This window comes from Furipterus horrens, unplaced genomic scaffold (genome assembly GCF_987537825.1).
Source record: "Furipterus horrens unplaced genomic scaffold, mFurHor1.1.pri manual_scaffold_5, whole genome shotgun sequence".
NCBI classification, from domain to species: domain Eukaryota; kingdom Metazoa; phylum Chordata; class Mammalia; order Chiroptera; family Furipteridae; genus Furipterus; species Furipterus horrens.
The window spans coordinates 138,806,276-138,824,384 of record NW_028327175.1 but is presented as its reverse complement, the minus strand read 5'-3'; the positions used below and the strand labels follow the sequence as shown (position 1 = coordinate 138,824,384).

At 33.5% G+C, this 18,109-nt stretch overlaps 1 protein-coding gene across 1 annotated transcript in view; it reads left to right on the top strand.

Moving 5' to 3' along the window:
- The window catches only part of EXOC6 (exocyst complex component 6), a 170,666-nt gene that overhangs the window by 37,025 nt on the left and 115,532 nt on the right, over nt 1-18,109 (top strand). The window contains exons 2-9 of the mRNA XM_090277960.1: nt 4,539-4,710; nt 5,955-6,002; nt 6,329-6,419; nt 9,230-9,275; nt 13,384-13,588; nt 14,475-14,627; nt 16,830-16,898; nt 16,982-17,065. Of these exons, the coding sequence (XP_090134086.1) occupies nt 4,539-4,710; nt 5,955-6,002; nt 6,329-6,419; nt 9,230-9,275; nt 13,384-13,588; nt 14,475-14,627; nt 16,830-16,898; nt 16,982-17,065 (868 nt within the window). The remainder of the gene's footprint in view (nt 1-4,538; nt 4,711-5,954; nt 6,003-6,328; nt 6,420-9,229; nt 9,276-13,383; nt 13,589-14,474; nt 14,628-16,829; nt 16,899-16,981; nt 17,066-18,109) is intronic.

Below are 18,109 nucleotides of genomic sequence, written 5' to 3'. Positions count from 1 at the left end.
ACCATTTTGCTTAATTCCTTCATCTTTTTCAACCAGCCCCCAAACCCGATATGACAATATGACTCCTCTTTGGTCAGGTAAGTCACGGTGAAGACTTGTTGACAGGGAGCGCCCATCTTCTCAGCTCTTCTCCATATCGGTCTCCCTCCACTTTCCCTCCAGACTCTCTCTGTAATTAAGCATAGATCTCTTCAGAGAAAAGACAGATAATTCTGCTATGCACATGGTGTCAGGAAGTTTTTAGGATAAGAATTGCTTTTGCTTTCTTCCCTTTTCCAGCATTCTTATACATATTCACCCTTTCTTCTTTCTTGCTGCTCTCTATTTAGTCAGATATTTATTATTGGCTTTTTAAGCAAATTTTTGGAATAGTTACTTTTAATATTAAAAGTGGATAGAGGGTTAACTCAGCCACATGTAGAGATTAATTTCATTTTGTGTGCTTGCATGCTGGATTTTATTTTGTTTTATTTTATTTTATCCTCATCTGAGGATATGTTTTTTATTTCTTTTAGAGAGGGGCCAGGAGAGGTGGGTGGTGTGGGAGGGAGGGAGAGAGAGAGTGAGAGAGAAAGGAAGAGAAGGAGAGAAAAAGAGACAGAAACATCCATGTGAGACAGAAACATTGATCTGTTGCCTTTCATATGTGCCCCAACCTGGGATGGAACCGGCAAAGATCTATTAAATTGAGAAAGTCAGAAGGAGAAACATTCTAGTGTCCTTTCCAGGACCAGTATTCTATCTTTTGATGAATTTTGGATTCTGGCACTTGCCTGAACCTTCAGTACTTTCTTTAAATGCAATTTATTCCTGTGATTTAGAATGTTTTTTCACCTCAGCATGTTTATTTCTGTGTACTCTGCTCAGAATGCTCTCATTGATAAGGGTTGTGGGTGACAAATGGTTGTATCAGTTTGGGATGCAGCTTTTGTTCATGTCTGGAATAGCAAAATGATTATCAAGGGTCAGGAGAGACCAAGACTTAGTAATAGGTTAGATCATGACCTACTCCTCTTTATTTACTGTACTAATTCCTTCATATTATTTTTATTTCCTTCATTGAGACTTTATGGTTCTACTTTAACAGCAGAAGGCATGGAACATAAATAGCTCACCCATTTCAGGCTTTGGTTTTCTATTAATAGAGAGTGTTGTGTTCTGATATTGTTTTCCTCCATACTAATAACATCAATGGAAAAAGAGACATTCACCTCTGATGCGGTAATAGATCCACTGGCAGTGTCCTGAATTACTATTAAAACAATAGTAGTTTCATTTTTAAAACTCTGGAGAATAAATTGGAAAGACACACTAAAGGATGGACTCCTTGAGAACTTTCTAAAATAAAACAGACTTCCGTAAAATAACTATTTCTCCTCCTGTTTATGTTACTATTAAACTTAAAAGAGACAACAGCATTGTCTTTGCACTCACAAAGGAGTCAGACCCTCCTCTGGAGCACTCTGCGGTGAGGCAGTCCTGAAATGTCTCTTGCTAGATTTTTGCTGCAATGTTACAGCTGTTTTAGAGGGGAGGAGGGGAGACAGTTCTTTGGTATGTTCTGGTTAGTACCTAATATTTTAAAAGCCAGATAAATACCAAACTTCTAGTAAAATATGTTTAAAAACTTAGAAAGGGATATATATTACTTAAAGAATATAGTACTTGCTCACAATTATGAAATTAAAATTTGTTTATGGCATGCCAAGGTCAGTTAGATAAACCTCCTCTTGCACATGGATTTTTCTTTGGAACAACATTGTTTAATCAGGAGTTCTTGTTATATGTATTAATTGTAGGAAAAGCACAAGGTGGGAATTCTAGTACTGCTTTAGTCGCTAACTAGGCTACATTGAGCTAATCATTTACTATTTCTTTGCCTGTTTCCTCGTTTGTGCAAAGGAGGCAGTGATACTTTCTCTGGTGTGGTATAAGAAATGAATGGACTGGGGACAGCCAACCGACCTGGAGTCTGCACGATCCTTCTCCTTGTGGGAAGGCCACCCTCCCCTCCACACCCCCACTCTTATTAGGGATTTCTGGACCCAAGGGTGGGTAGGACGACGACCATGTCCAGCTTGAAGCAGCTAGAGGAGCTCGAGACCTTTGCCCATTGTCCTTTATAAGTCGTCGTCGTCGGCAGCCATCCGTCTCGAGAGACGATGGTGTAGCTTCTTAAGAGTCCATCTGCACCGCCGAGAATGGCTGTGCAGTCTGACTCGGGAGTGACACAGTATCTGTCTCCTCCCGTGTTGAATCGACACCTTGCGATGACACTGGAGTGTCCTCTCCAGTGAAGCTGAAGCTACAGAGCCTGGGCAGGGTGATATGGAGGGTCTGCTGTTGCCCTTTATAAGTAAAATGGAGAATAAGTAGTAAAAAATGAAGTCAGTGAGATAACATGGGACAAAATTATGTAGAGCTTTATGGACTGTTGTAAGAAAAATAGGGTTTGGGGCAGAAGAGAGACATGGGATCTGATTTATGTTTTAATGGGATCATTCTGTCTACTGTGTTGGGAATAAACTGAAGAGGAACAAGGGTGGAATCAAGGAGACTGGTTCAGAAGCAGTTGGCAGTAATCTTGGCAAGGCATATTGATGGCTTAGTCCAAGGGTGGTACCAGTGGAGGTAGTGAAGGTTGGATTTGCTGGACTGTTTTGGTGGGGAAAAGTGAGCAAAAGTGATGGTTTTTTGCCTGAGCAACTAGAAGAATGGAATTAAGACTGGGAAAGGAGCAGGTTTCAGAGAAGAGGACAGGAATTCATTTTGGACATGTTTGAGATGCTTATCAGATATCCACTTGGAGAGATGTATGAGGTTGAATTTTAGAGGAGAGATAAGGACTGAAATTATACATCTGGAACATGTCAGTGTGTTTATGGTATTTAAAGCTCCAAGTGTAGATGAGATCAAGACAGTAGTATAGGTAGAAAAGAGATGTCCAAGATCACAGCCTAGTTCTAGCTCAGCTCTTAACAGTCCAAGTACTTAATAATTGCTATCCTTAATAATTGTCCTCTCTAGTATTATAATAGGTACTTATTAAAAACCTAAGTCATGGAGGCTATCCTCAAGAGGCTTATGGTCTATGTGGAGAAATAAAATATATGACATATAATTGAAACATTTAAATTACAGTGCAGAGCCATGTATGATTACATGTCAGAGTGAATGGAAAGGACTATATGTTTACCTGTCCTGCCTGTGAAAGATTATTTGGCATGGAAGTGAGTGACAAAGGCCTGTTAGAAGAAATGGGACTTGAACCAAACCTCAAACAATGGGCAACAGATTGAGGGGGATGCCTTTTGAGGAGGGTGTCAAGGCTTCCTTTATGTTCAATAATTCACCAGGAGGACTCACAGAATTTAGCAAAGTTGTTATACTCAGTTACTGTTTGTTAACAGCAAAAGGATACAGATTAAAATTCACAGCAGGAAAAGCCTTATAAAGCAGGGTCTTGGAGAGTTCCAGGCAGGAGCTGCCAGTTGTTTATTCCCAGTGGAGTAGTCTGGACAGCACTTTTGTCTGCCAGCAATGATATGTGTCAACACTTAGGGCGTCTTGCCAACCAGGGAAGCGTACTCCAGCTGTGGTGTCCAGGATTTTTACTGGGGTTGGTCACATAGACATGGCTAACTGCCTGTGTTGCTGACCTTAATCTCCAGCTCCTCCAGAACTGATACTGTAGCCCAAGGTCCCCACTCCCTGTAAATCACATTGTTAACATAGACTGTTTGGCATTGCTCAACTCTCCCAAAGAAACAAAGGCATCTATCAGGCAGGGCATTCCAAAGGCTTACCTCCCAGGATCTGAGGGCAAGGGCCAAACCTTTCTTTGGGGCAAGGTTAATCCTTTCTTGCATGGTGGGGTGGAGGTGGGGATAGGGGGGTTGCCCTCTATGTGGAAACGGCATGAGCTTAGATACAGTAGGAATGTGTGTGCCATATTTAGAGAACATTGTGGTGACTTCAGTATGGCCTTGTAGTTGAGAATATCAACTCTTGGAGCCAGATGACCAGGGTTCATTATCCCAGCTGTCACTTGCTAGTTGTAGAATATGTGGCAGTTATATATTCTGTCACTTATATGTAAAGGAAGGATAATAACGGTACCTACATTATAAGCTTGTGAGGATTCAAGGGTTATTATATAAAGCACTTAGAATATGTAATGATGCATAGTAAATGCTGTAGAAATAAGAAGTTTGTTCATTCATTCCTTAATCATTCACTCAACGATTCTTTTTTGAACACTAACTATTATGTTAAGACTCCTCTCCAGAGCCTCAGATTTTTATTTCCAGATACCTAGTAATATATCTAGAGGGCTTGTGGCTCTTTTAATATTAATACGTTCAAAAAGAAATTAAATATTTTTCACTCAAATTATTTCTACTAGTGGCAGTACTATCAACATAGTTTATCTCTTTAGAGATTTAATTTCAAGATCTCAACCATTGCAAAGATTGGGCTTAGAGAATGAATTTTGGTGAATTGGGAAATTAATGTTAGCTTTCTTTCTATACATACAGGTCTGTGTATGACGACCAGCCAAATGCACACAAGAAGTTTATGGAAAAGTTAGATGCTTGTATCCGTAACCATGACAAGGAAATTGAAAAGATGTGTAATTTTCATCATCAGGGTTTTGTAGATGCTATTACAGAACTCCTTAAAGTAAGGACTGATGCAGAAAAACTGAAGGTAAGAAATATGTTAAAATTCTGTTTATCTTTGATGCCCTTAAATTACTCAATATTACTTTATAGTGCATATGTACAAATCATTATTAAATGTACTACTTTCAAGAAGTGCATTAATGTATATATTTGGGAATGCTCTTCATGCTTTATTAACACAGTTGTCATGCTAATGACAGGAGTAATCCCTTTTTTGGTAAAGCAAGTAATGCATTGACTTAACAGGATTTCTTTCCATGCAGGGAAATGAACTAAAAAACTTCATACAATGAAAGACTTCATTGGCAGTTTTAGAATTTTTAAAATGACAATTAGTACACATAAAAAATCTTTAAAACTACTATATATAATTGTATTCTTAAAAATAACTTAATAATATTGAAACTTTTTTTAGTTTAATAGCAATGTGTAATTTTCTTAAAGAAAGTTGGACTACATTTTCTGCCACATAGAAAAGACATTATTTATTAAATGAGACCAGGATTTGTTTACTCAGAGTATAAAATATTTACTTATAAGAATTGTCCTATTTATCTTCACATTTGGAAAGCTTAGCAGACAGAATGACCCTGGTTTACAAAAGGTTATGATTAGAAAATCATTATATAAAGAATGTTCAGACAATGAGAGACCAAATACAGCATCAATGAGGTCACTGAGCATCTTTGTTCGAAAATTAATGAGATTTTTAATAAACCAGAATGTGCTTCTTTACTATGATGACCTAATGAGTCACTTAATATGTGGGAAAATTTGAGGTTGAGCTTTGCCTGCACCTGCAGCATTAAAATGTTGCTGTGGATTGAGATTTCTGTGTTTGATGTTAATCAGCCACCCAGTGTTTGCATTCAGCAAAGTATGAATGTTTAATTACCGTAAAATGCAATCACTATTTCCTACAGACAATGAATGGCACATAAACCTCATTGAAGTTATCAAAAAAGGACCAGTGGTCAATTGGGTCAGTGATTTGAATTCTTTGACAGACTGAGAGAAGCAAGTAAAGTTCAAAAATCTTGAATAAATTTGAGAAGTTTGCCACAGAATCTGTTAAAAAGAACTGTCATAAGTAATTGAAGTTAAAAGCCCTTTTCAATCAAAAGTTCAAGTTCAGGCTGTAGAGTTAATTTGAATTTGCATTTCTTTGTTCTAAGTTTCTCATGAAGCATGATCTGATTACAAGGGTGAACAGTTACATCAGGGCAGTTTTATGCATATTTGTCTAACTAAGGTGAAATTATTTTTAAGGTACAAGTTATTGATACCAACCGAAGATTTCAAGATGCTGGAAAGGAGGTGAGAAAATGATACATTTTTTGTGTACCAGTATGCGAATGTGATTTAACTGTTCATTTAAAAAATATGAACATTTCTGCCCTGGCTGGTGTGGCTCAGTGGATTGAGTGCTGGCTTGCGAACTGAAAGGTCACCAGCTCAATACCCAGTTAGGGCACATGCCTGGGTTGCGGGCCAGGTGCCCAGTTGGGGACTTGCAAAAGGCAAACCGATTGATGTATCTCTCACACATCGATGTTTCTCTCCCTCTCTTTCTCCCTCCCTTCCCCTCTCTCTAAAAATAAAATCTTTGAGAGAAAAAAAACGAACATTTCTTTTTTCCTAAGGTGATAGTCCAAACAGAAGATATTATTCGATGTAGAATTCAGCAGAGGAATATTACAACTGTAGTAGAAAAATTGCAGTTGTGCCTTCCAGGTAAGTTAAATTTACCTAAAATGTAACATTTGGCTTGATAAAACTATAATTTAATGATAGCATATAGTTATTATTCATTATAGGAATTACAGATATTTAGTGATTGCTCCCCTCAAAAGCCTATGGTTTATCTTTCTTATTTCCTTTAGTTCGTGATTTTTCATGGTTTTTCTATATTATAAAGTCCCATTTGATGATGTCACATCAGTCTCCTAGAACAATTTCTACCTTTCCATTTCCTTTCTGCCTAGTTTGTTCTTTGTCCATGATCACCCCCTCCTCAACTTCGTTTTTCTTCAGAATACTTTCCTATGGCGAGAGTGTCTTTAGATTACATTTTCTTGCTTTGTCCTATTTGCCTAAAATTTTACTTAGTTTTCCGTTTGATACTTAAGCAGGTTGGTTTTGCTTTGCTCACAATCTCATTTTGCTGATAATGTAAGAAAACATCCCAAAGTGCTCTAGGTCTTCTCCCTTCTTCATTCTTTTCTTTCCACCTATATTTTGGAAAGGACTTTTTAGATTTCTGAGTTTCTGGACTCCGTTAGGGCTCAGATATTACTGGGACATCAATAAATTCTGAAGAAACTAACCAGTGTTTTCTTTACATGGATGTAGCCTGTTCAAACAAAAGGAAGCAGGTAAATGCCATTTTTTTCTTAATATAGTAAGCTAAATCCAACTCAGTGTCCCATTTTAAAATTTACTTTTTTTACAAAGGAACTGGAACCTTCATATCCAGGGGAATAGAATGAGACTCTTTGTGTATAATAATTATACAGGGTGGGGTAAAAGTAGGTTTACAGTTGTGAGTACACAAAGCAGTTTATTCTTATATTATTATTATATTATTATTTATTAATTATTGCATGATTTTTCCATACAAACAACTGTAAACCTATTTTTGCCCCACCCTGTGTAATGTAAAAGTTAGCTTAGAATACAAATTATATGTTAAAACTGTCAGCAGATATCATTAGCTAAAAAATTATTGTTTTCTGACTTGTGAGAATAGCTTTTTTTTTTTTTTTTAGAATCATTGAAATTCTACTCAGTTTAATCTCTGATCAACCCAGGGATATTCACACATTAACCTTGAGTAAATCAAGTGTCTGCTTATTTTGTTAGATTTCAGGGTTAAGAAACCTACTTCCTTTATAGAAATGTTTAATAATACCCCTTTGCCACCATCAGATACACTGAAATAATCATGAAAACAGTCTCTTAAGTTTGAATGCTTTGTCCCTGAATGGTAATATGCTTAAAAAATTGGATATTGAGGGAATGTGAAAGAGCTGAATTCAGCTTACTCACCTGGTGGGCTATTTGAAATAGAGAAATAGAGGGAAGTAGAGGTTAGATTTTTGTTAGTGCTGCTGTCTTTGCTTTAAGTGTTGAAGAGGAAATCTGAGTTAATGTAAACAGTGTATTCCTAATAACCATGTACGGAACTACCTCCTTTCCTTAATCAGTCCTTCTACCTAATTATCCTCTTACAGATTTTTTTTGTGTGTCAGGAATTATGGTAGATATTGGAAATATAAAGTTGCAAATGATATTGTCCCAGCACTGAAGGATCCTATAATGTATCTGGATTAAGACAAGCCATCTATTACTGTATAATTGTTTAACTCCTCCTTAGACTATAAGAAGTCATAGGTTAAACAATGCATTTTCCTGGTGCATTAGTTTTACTTGATTATATTTAAGAAAATATTATTTTTATATGAAAAGAATATAGAAATAATGAAAGGTAGATGTGAAATTTACATAAATTATTGAAATAAAGCAGAGGAAACTTCAAAGCAAGTTATTCTTGTAGCAGCAGTTTTAGGCTCTTTCCCAGTTGTGTGTGTACTCTAATGGTTTGCCTGGACAATGTAGAAATATTGCATTATGATATAGGGGCAATGATAATGATATAAATAGAGTCTACAGAATTAGGACAGGTTTGCTGTAGCTACCCTTGCAGTTTTTATAGTTTTCAGACAAGTAAACAGTATCTTTTGTAAATGTGAAGAACTCTTGAGGGTACCCATAAAACTATAGAAAAACCTGGGAAAAAATATCTGTCTCTTCGGTCTAGGGAAATGAAGGTGGCTTGATAAAACAATAATAATTTACTCACTTTATACTTTGAAATTCTACTAAAGATGAATGGTCATTTATATAGTTGCATTAAAACCTTTTTGGTAGCAAGTATGTCACCTTGCTGAAGCTCATAACAGTTTTAATGAATAATTGCATTTCGGAACCTGTGATAGAAATGATAAAACAAAGGAAGATACTTTGTTATGTTTATTTATGCCTTTATTATAATTCACTGTTTGCTGTAAGCTTTTGAGGTTTCTCTTTTTTTGATTTGGTGTAAAATTTTGTTTAATGAGCTGTAACACAGTTGTGTTATTTTATTTGGTATATTGAATCAAGATCAGTCTCACTGTTGCTCAACTTTCTCTCTCAAATAACTGAAGTCCAAGCTTCCAATTCCACTGCAGGGAAGAGATATTATATTAGGAAGTTTCTGAATAGGATATATATTAGTAGGTTAATGTCTGATTATAGGTGTCAGCATATGCAAGTTTTTCAAGGTTAATATAATGTAGTAATACATATAATGTTTGATATATTTATACATTAAAATGTTTTTATTTATTTGATATACAAAATTTTACTTGAAAATGTAAGCCTAAATCAAAGTAAAGAGAAAATTAGTGAATTTATAATTCACGGTTCCCTTTCTTATTTTTATCTCTCAAAAAATTACTTTTCTCTTTTGAAAGCTAAAATAAGTTATTTTTTTAATGCAGTGTTGGAAATGTACAGTAAGCTAAAAGAACAGATGAATGCAAAAAGGTGAGTTGGTTTCTTTACTAATTGTTTTTAATAAAAATCTTTTTTTTCTGTTTCTGAAGGCATATTTAAATTTACTGTAAATTATAGTGAATCATGAAGTTTGCTTTTTATTTTTAACTGCTCTTTGTTCGTGCAATTTGCCCATCAGAATCATTCAACAAAGCAATTCTTAACCATTTATTTGTGGATCTGAAAGATTGATAATATCGATAAAGGACAAAGAGACAACTGAACAGGAATGAAAAATATTGATTAATTTACCAACATTAACACTGCATACAGTCAAAGGCTAAGTGTGTATTGTGGGTCCACCAGTGAAAGCAAAGTGTGGGTAGTTATAGTTTGACAGTCTGGGCTAGTGTAGTTCATGTTCTGTTTTATTTGTTTATTTAAAAAATTTTTTCCTTTTATGATTCTAGAGAGAGGGGGGAAGGGAGGGAGAAAGAAGGAGAGAAATATGGATTGGTTGCCTCTTACACGTGCCCTAACCAGGGACCGAACCTGCAAGCAGGCATGCACCCTGACTGGGAATCAAGACCTTGCAGTTCACAGGATGATGCTCCAACCAAGTAGGCCACACCGACCAGGGCATGTTCTTTTTTATAATACAAGTGAATAAATGACAAATGAAAAATAAAAATAAAATAAAGTAGTTTATTGATTGCCATAGAAACATTAGGTGTACTAATGTTAAAAGTGTTTTAAAGATGGACAATTTTATTTATTTTTTTAAAATACTTTTTTATTTTTAAATTACAGTTGACATATAATATTTTATTAGTTTCAATTGTACAACATAGTGATTAGGCATTTATATAATTAATGGAATTATCACCCTGATACATCTAATTACCATCTGACAGCATACATACTTATTACAATATTATTAACTATATTCTCTGTGATATTTTTTACATCTCCATGACTGTTTTTATAACTACCAATTTGTACTTTTTAATCCCTTTCCCTTTTTTACTCATCCCTCCAACCCTACTCCCATTGGCAACCATCAGAATGTTCTCTGTATCTATAAGTTTCTGTTTTCTTTGTTTATTTTGTTTTTTATTTATTTTGGTTTGTATTTATTTTTTAATTTTTAAGAAATTTAAGTATGTTTTATCAATTATACTGTTACAGTTTTCCCAGTTTTTCCTCCTTGTAAGTTTTAAGTTTCTTGCTCTTCCTTTTCTCCTTCTGGCACCCCTGTGATTTGGATGTTGGTTCGATCTAGGCCACTTATATGTATGCTTTATTGACTTTTTAAATTATAGTTCCCAGTCTTTAGCTTATTTATATATCTTGTAAGTTTTTCTTATATGCAGGACTTAGTATTTTAAAAGAATTAGTAGAGACTGCAGTATCCACTTCTATAGTAGGGACTAATCTGGTGACGTGGAAATGTTCAAGGGAAGGCAAATGAAGTAACAGTGGCATAATGTGCACCTTGTGGGCCAGAGAATCGTTAGAGTACTCATATGTTTCCCATTGACAGATGACACAAACATTTTTTGAAGTGTCTCATATTTATAAAAACAGACTACTTGACAGAGGTTTAACATGGGAGAAATTTACTATAGGGTTATTTATAAAAAGTTTTTTAAATCACAGACTTAAAAATCCCAACAGTTAGGACATCATTATGATAGACTTACAAATAGGGTAATAATTTGTTTCTAAATAATTTCAGTTAAAGATAAATTCCATGATATATTGTTAAATAGGATATGAGCATACTGAAGTGGAAATGTTGTATGTAGATTATGACTGGATATAAATGTGGGTCAGGTGTTAACGAGGCCATTGCTACATGGTAGCATCAGATCAGAGGTGCCTTTAATTTTCTCTTTATAGTTTTTCTACTTTTCCAATAGTGATAGATTACTGTAATCATTTTTTTTAAAAAACAGCATCGTATTTACAAAAAGAGAAATGGTAATCTATTATGCAAATTTGCTTACATTTCAAAATAGATAAAGCTCAGATAAATTACTAGTTTTGAGAAAGGATCCAAGGCCTGGTCTCTGAATTTTGCTCTTTTCCTAAGATTATAAACTTTGGTTGGGCCTCCTAGAGCAAAGTCTGAGCTACAACCTTATATATACTTTTTACATTTTAAGGAGTGTAATTCTAGGGAAGCTGAGAAGGCGTATTGAGGTAAAGAAAGATGAGATAGGGAATTTGGGAGAGCAAATATGAGGTTGTGTTATTGAGTTAGCCAATGCTTAATATTGATCAATTTCAAAGAACTTTTTGGGAGTTGGTATTAATTATTGTAAGTCACAACATTCCATCCAGGAGGAAGAAAGGAGAAGCAATCTTCTGGTTTCCTTTCTCATTACTTAAAGATTTAACCCACTGCCAGTAACTGTTCACATTTCTGGGTTCTTGGAAGGTCATGTGATGTCTCATGCCTCAGTGACACAGAGAAATCCAAGGTGGGAGGTGAGAAATAAGCAGCATGAAGAAAGGCACAGTTGTGTTATGGAGTCAGTTGATTGTATCTGTGGTATGTTGCAAAAACTGCTGGTAATACCTTTCACTTAGCATCTATCACTTAAAATTTCAAATATGTTACAGATATTACCTTGATTTTTCAAAAAGCATACCTGTTACAGAGAGAATACTTTTGGGGTGTACCTAATTTAAGTCAAGTCAAGAAATAAGCCAGGATTAATTTTGAGTATTCACTAATATATTGTATCTAAAATGTTATTGTACTCAGAAAAGATATACTCGTTATTTCACATCATCCAAATTTATAATGTTTTAGGTATAATCAGAATTATTGTAATGATATCTCCCTACCCATACCTTTACCTAAACATATTGATTTTTGACCAAATATATATTTTGTTTATATTATAACAATTCTAGTGATTTTAAATAACCATGATAAAATTTAGCTGTGATTTTTATTAGAGATAAAATTTTGTGACAATTTGCAAATATACTTTGTCTTTGAGACTATATAAGCTACAGAGCCAAAAAATATCTTTAAATAGCTTTGCAACCTGTGTTTTCAATTTACTTATATGTAACTTTTTTTAAGGTAGTGCTTTTTCTCATTTTAATATCCAGTTCACTGGGAAGGCATAGAATATTTTTTGATACATTTAAAAAGTACCTACTTTTAAATGGATTTTGGTGGTGAATATTATTGCAGGATATTCACAGTTTTGGAAAGTCTGAGTCGTACTATCAATTATAGTATCTTGACCAAATTATATACCCTTTCTCTGTGTTTCAGTTTTCTCATCTATAGATTAATAGTAATATCTGCCATAGACATCTATCTCATAGAAGTCTAGAGAAAATTGAAGTGTGTATGACATATTGATATATGTCACTTTTTCTAGGGCACAAGCTATATTTTATTAATTGCTGCATACCCAGCATGGCACCAATGCCTAATATGTAATAGGTATTCAATAAGTGTTGAAATGAAAAAAAAAATCACTCTATTTGGTTTTTTATATTTTTATTTTTTTTGTGACATTTAATATTATTTCTAATGGTCTTAAACAGATAAAAAAAATTTTTTTAAGCTCCTTGAAGTAAATTTGCTTTAAATTAAATCTGTGCTTTGTATTTTTTTGATGATGATGGTTTGTGGGTGGGAGAAATATTATGAAATTGTGTAGCAAATAACAATATTCTTTTTTTTTAATATATTTTTTGGTTTTTCAATTACAGTTGTCCCGTTTTTCCCCCATTGCTCCCCCCTCCCAGCCCATCCCTTCTCCCACAATTATATCCCTCCCCGTTGTCCATGTCCATGAGTCATTCAACAAATAACAATATTCTAATTTAAAAACTTGGAATTATTGTATAGTTAAGTGTTGTGATGACTGTGATAATGCTTGTGATGTTATGTATGGATTGAGATTAAGTGAAATGAAGTTGTATGTTAGTATAAACCATGAATTTTCAGCTTGCAGCTTGGTCATATGGTTTATAATTTCTGCTTAGTAGATAGAAATAAATGTTTATTCTTTACCTATAACTATGACCTTTTTGATGAGAATGTTGGACTGATTAATTATTTGTAATTACTTGGAAAATTAATGTAATAAGAATTTTATAGAATTGTCTTTTTAACTTCTCACAGGTATTATTCTGCTCTAAAAACTATGGAACAATTAGAAAATGTGTATTTTCCCCGGGTTAGCCAATACCGGTTTTGTCAGCTAATGATAGAAAATCTTCCTAAACTCCGTGAGGAAATTAAAGAAATTTCAATGTCTGATCTCAAAGACTTTTTGGAAAGCATTCGAAAACATTCTGATAAAATAGGTGAAACAGCAATGAAACAGGTGAGGTTAAAAAGGAGAATTTAAATTTAATGTTATTTAATAATTTAGGTTATAGAATATGTCCAAAGTTTACTTTCTTTACTTCTATAAAATGCTTATTTGTTTTTAGTTTTACCCTTTTCTTATCTTTCCTGATTCTTGTTTAGAATGGATTTCATCAGCGTTTTCTTTTGAGTTACACTTATTCCTCACTTAATTGACTTACCACCTAATTTCTTGGCAATGTTCCCCAACTATATTGGTATTACATTAACTTTGCCAACAATCAGATTGGGTATAAAATTAGCTGAAAAGTGGCAGCCCTTTTATGCTAAGGTTCTAAACTGCTTTCTTTTAAAAATTGAAAGTATTATCTTGACTTAACAACTGCTACAGCTCAATAATAAAAATACAAACAATGGGAAAAGATTTGGCAGTTACAAAGTTAATGTACCTACCTTTGGAGTCAACATTTCCTCTCTTAGGTATTTACCAATGAGAAATGAAAACATGTCCTCATGATGTTCATAGTAGCTTTTTTCACAGTTGGCTGAAAACTGGAAATAACTCAAATGAACATCAAAAGGAGACTGGATAAACAAATTGCGCTATATTCATAAAATGGAATATTACATAGCAATAAAAAGGAATGAATTACTGATATGTGTGGCAACATATATGAATCTCCCAGCCATTATGCTCATTCTTTTTAAATAAAATTATACACCCCTGCAAAACTGTTCAAAAAAAGAAGAGAAAGGGCACAGATCATAAATAAAAAATGGGATATTATCCCAGATCCTGCACCTATAGACATTAAAAATATAAGAAAATATAAACGAATTCTTGAACTAATTTAATGATAATAAATCTTGAAATAATCTGAATTTTTCTTTTTCCAAAATAGGCACAACAGCAGAAAAACTTCAGTGTTCCTCTGCCGAAGCAAAATAATGTAAAATTTGGGAAGACTATGTATATAAATGAGAGAATTCCAGAAGAAAGGAATGAAGTTGTATTGAAACATACATTTGAGGAAGAGGATGAGAATGAAGAGGAGGTGATGGGAATTAAGTTTATCTCTCTCTCTCTGCTTTCCTTCCTTTTTTTCTATGAATTTTTTAAAGTTGTAATGTATGTCTTTGTGATTCTCATTCTTATCATGTGCAAATTGAATTTATGTATATTAGTCATGAGCTATTAGGGCAATCAAATCATCTGAAATATTAGACTGCATAATTGACTGATAAACAAGAAATATTATAGTTTATATTTGTAAGTCATAGATAGTTTAACTTAGTTCTGCCATAATTAGCAGCAAAAGTATAAATTTAATGATTTTTTAAAGTGATGGCTTATATTTTAATTATCTGTGGTAAACATTTAATATGATGGCTTGAACTTTAATTTAGACTAATTCTGGATAGCCTGCCTTCTTAAAAAATTGGTGCTGAGATACTAAAAAAAATCTAATATTAAATTTTTTTATTTCTTAAAAATGTTTTAATAAGTTTAGAAACATTGAAATTATCCTTAAATATTCCCTTCCTTTCATCCTTTGTATCCAAACTTATTTCTAGCCCTATTGCTTCTTTTATTCTCTCCATGAAATCTTCTCTTGAGCCTATTTCTTATCTTTTCCTTTGATTTTTTTTGAATTTAGTGAAGACCATAAGGACCCTGGTTGTCCCCAATTGTTTTTAAGTTTTTGCCTTGTCAATGAAATGTTAAATTATTTTTAAGGACTTAGTTGGGGCATAGTAAGAGCTTTTAACTAATTTATAAAAGGAACTCTATAAATATGTGCCCATGGCCTTCTATGTGGTTGGGAGAACAGTATAATATGTCCATACCTACTGTATGCCTGAGGATGTGTGAGACTACAGGTGCTCCTCAACTTATGATGGGTTACATCCTGATAAACTCGCAAGTTGAAATTATCATTAAGTCAAAAATGTATTTAATACACTTCACCTACCAAACATCATAGCTTAGTCTAACCTACATTAGTACTTAGAACAATTACTTAGTCTACAGTTGGGTGGAATCATCTAACACAAACTGTCATAAAGTATTGAATATCTCATGTAATTTATTATGCATATTGCTTTCGCATCATGGTAAAGTCAAGCCATTGTAAGTCAGGGACAATCTGTATATGAATTTATGTCAGTGTGCATTTATATATGTGTGTGTATATGTACATATATGTGCATATGCAACAGATGTCTGATATTGTAATGAATACAGAAAAATGAACAGCATTAGGCAGTTTAATGTCTTTCTAATATGGAATTAGTGTGTCCTGATTAGTTTCTTGAAATTAAATATTTTTGGAATCTACCTTTTATTTTCTCTTAATATTTAGAGAATCTAAATATTAGATTCTATTTTTTCTCCCTTGATATTCAGAATAGTGAATATAGACCAGTTAGTGTTCTTGCCTGAATTTTTCCTAGTCTGTTTTGTATATCTTTAACTGCTGACAGCTTTACCATCATGACCTACTGCCAAATCCATACTCTAAGAAAACTTGGTTGTTTCCCTGTTTTTATAGATCTATTTTATTACATTTTGTTTCTATCATTTTCTCTAATAAATAACACTATAATAAAAATAATTTAGGCCCACTCTAGGGGCTCATGAGCATAGAAATGTGTTCCTTTAAAAAGAGTTTATTTCTCAAGTTCGAGAAACTGTATATTACTCTATTCACTTTATTTACTCTATTATTCAATTTTGAGGTGAAATTTTAAAAATATTACATCTCAGTTGGGATATATCTTAAATTGATGATGTCATAGTTTCAAGTACTGTTTTTTCCTTTCTTGGTGTTTTATAAAATAATAATGATTATGTCTTGAATTTGATGAAATAATGGTAAATCATATGAGTTAGCTGAGTAAGAGAAGGAACTTTCTCTATAGCTACATTTTAAATCCATGCACCATCTTTACCAAAAGCAATAATGATTGTATGCACTTATATATAGAAATTTTCTGGTAAGCTACCAAGCATGTTGAAAACATATTTATTAGCTTATAATCTAAAACAGCCAATGATTATAATTATATAAAGAATGAACTACAGAACAAATGCCAAAACAATAAAAAAAGGCATTACATTTATATTGTATGCTTTTTATAGGTGATAAATATTATAATGTGTTCATGAATCTCCTTGTCTATCTTTAACTTTACATTATCCAATAGTGAACTAGTAGTTTGACCTCTAATTTTTTTAAAATGGTGTTATTTTTCAGGTCTTAACTGTTCAAGACCTTGTTGACTTTTCCCCAGTTTATCGATGTTTGCACATTTATTCTGTTTTGGTAGGTATCTTGTGTGTGTGAGTGTGTGTGTGTGTGTGTGTGTGAGTGTGTGTGTTTTCATTACTCTGCTGATTTTATTTTAGGGTGATCAGGAAACATTTGAAAATTATTATCGAAAACAAAGAAAGAAACAAGCAAGACTGGTATTACAACCTCAGTCAAATATGGTAAGTATATGAAAAGTTTGAATTGGTTATATGGTCACTTTTTATCCCCTCACCTGCTTTAATTTCGTCATAGCTTGCATCACTATTCATTCAGCTTTATGTATTTATTAAATACCTACTATTTCTAATGATTGGTTTAGGTGCTGATGGTACAGCAGTGAACAAAACAGTTAAGTCCCTTCTCTTGTGAGCTTACATTCTTTTGGAGAAGAAAGACAGTAAACAAATAAAATAGTGAATAAATTCAAAGATAAATAAGTAAACATTTGATGTGTCGGAGAGTGATTATTAGTTTCTGATGATGTAGTAGACTGTGAACTTTGATTAACTAATAATGCTGGACAAAACATTTTTGTAAAATTTTAAATACTTTCTAAATGCCGTAAAGATCTGGTAAGAAAGTATAGTCAGGATAAAAACTTAGTGAATATGGAACTGTTCTGTTTATTAGTTTTGGTGATAGTTATATGACCAGATGTGTTTATGAAAACTCATAGTGCATGAAAAAGCATGAGTTTTACTGTATGTAATTTATACCTCCATAGGTCTGACTATAAAACAAACAAAACAAGAATACCTAAATAAAGGCAGAAATTGAGATAAGTTTAATGAAGCACTGAATGTAGCTTTGTCCTGGGGGCATGTACTGAGTGGGAAAGCAAGAGTTTTGAGGACATAGAGATACAGAGGGCCAAGCTAAGAGCCACCCAATATCAGTGATAAGAGATTTTCCCCCTTGTAAAGGAAACTGAGACTCCAATTAAGTATAGCCTCATTATTAGAATGACCTAGAGATAAAAACCACCTAACAAAACTGTTCTGTTCCTTCTGCCAAATATGTTGAGGAAATTGCCTATCTCAAATCTTGATACTGAGTGAACAAAGGAAAAATATCTCTGAGAATTCATAACAAACAATTCCACACATGTGTTTGCAATCCGGATTTATTCTAGTTGAATAGTCAGAAAATCTCAAGTGGAAAATGTAGTTTAAAGTGGTTCCACGCTGATACTGACTCCAGGTACCTAGTAGAAGCAAATGCAG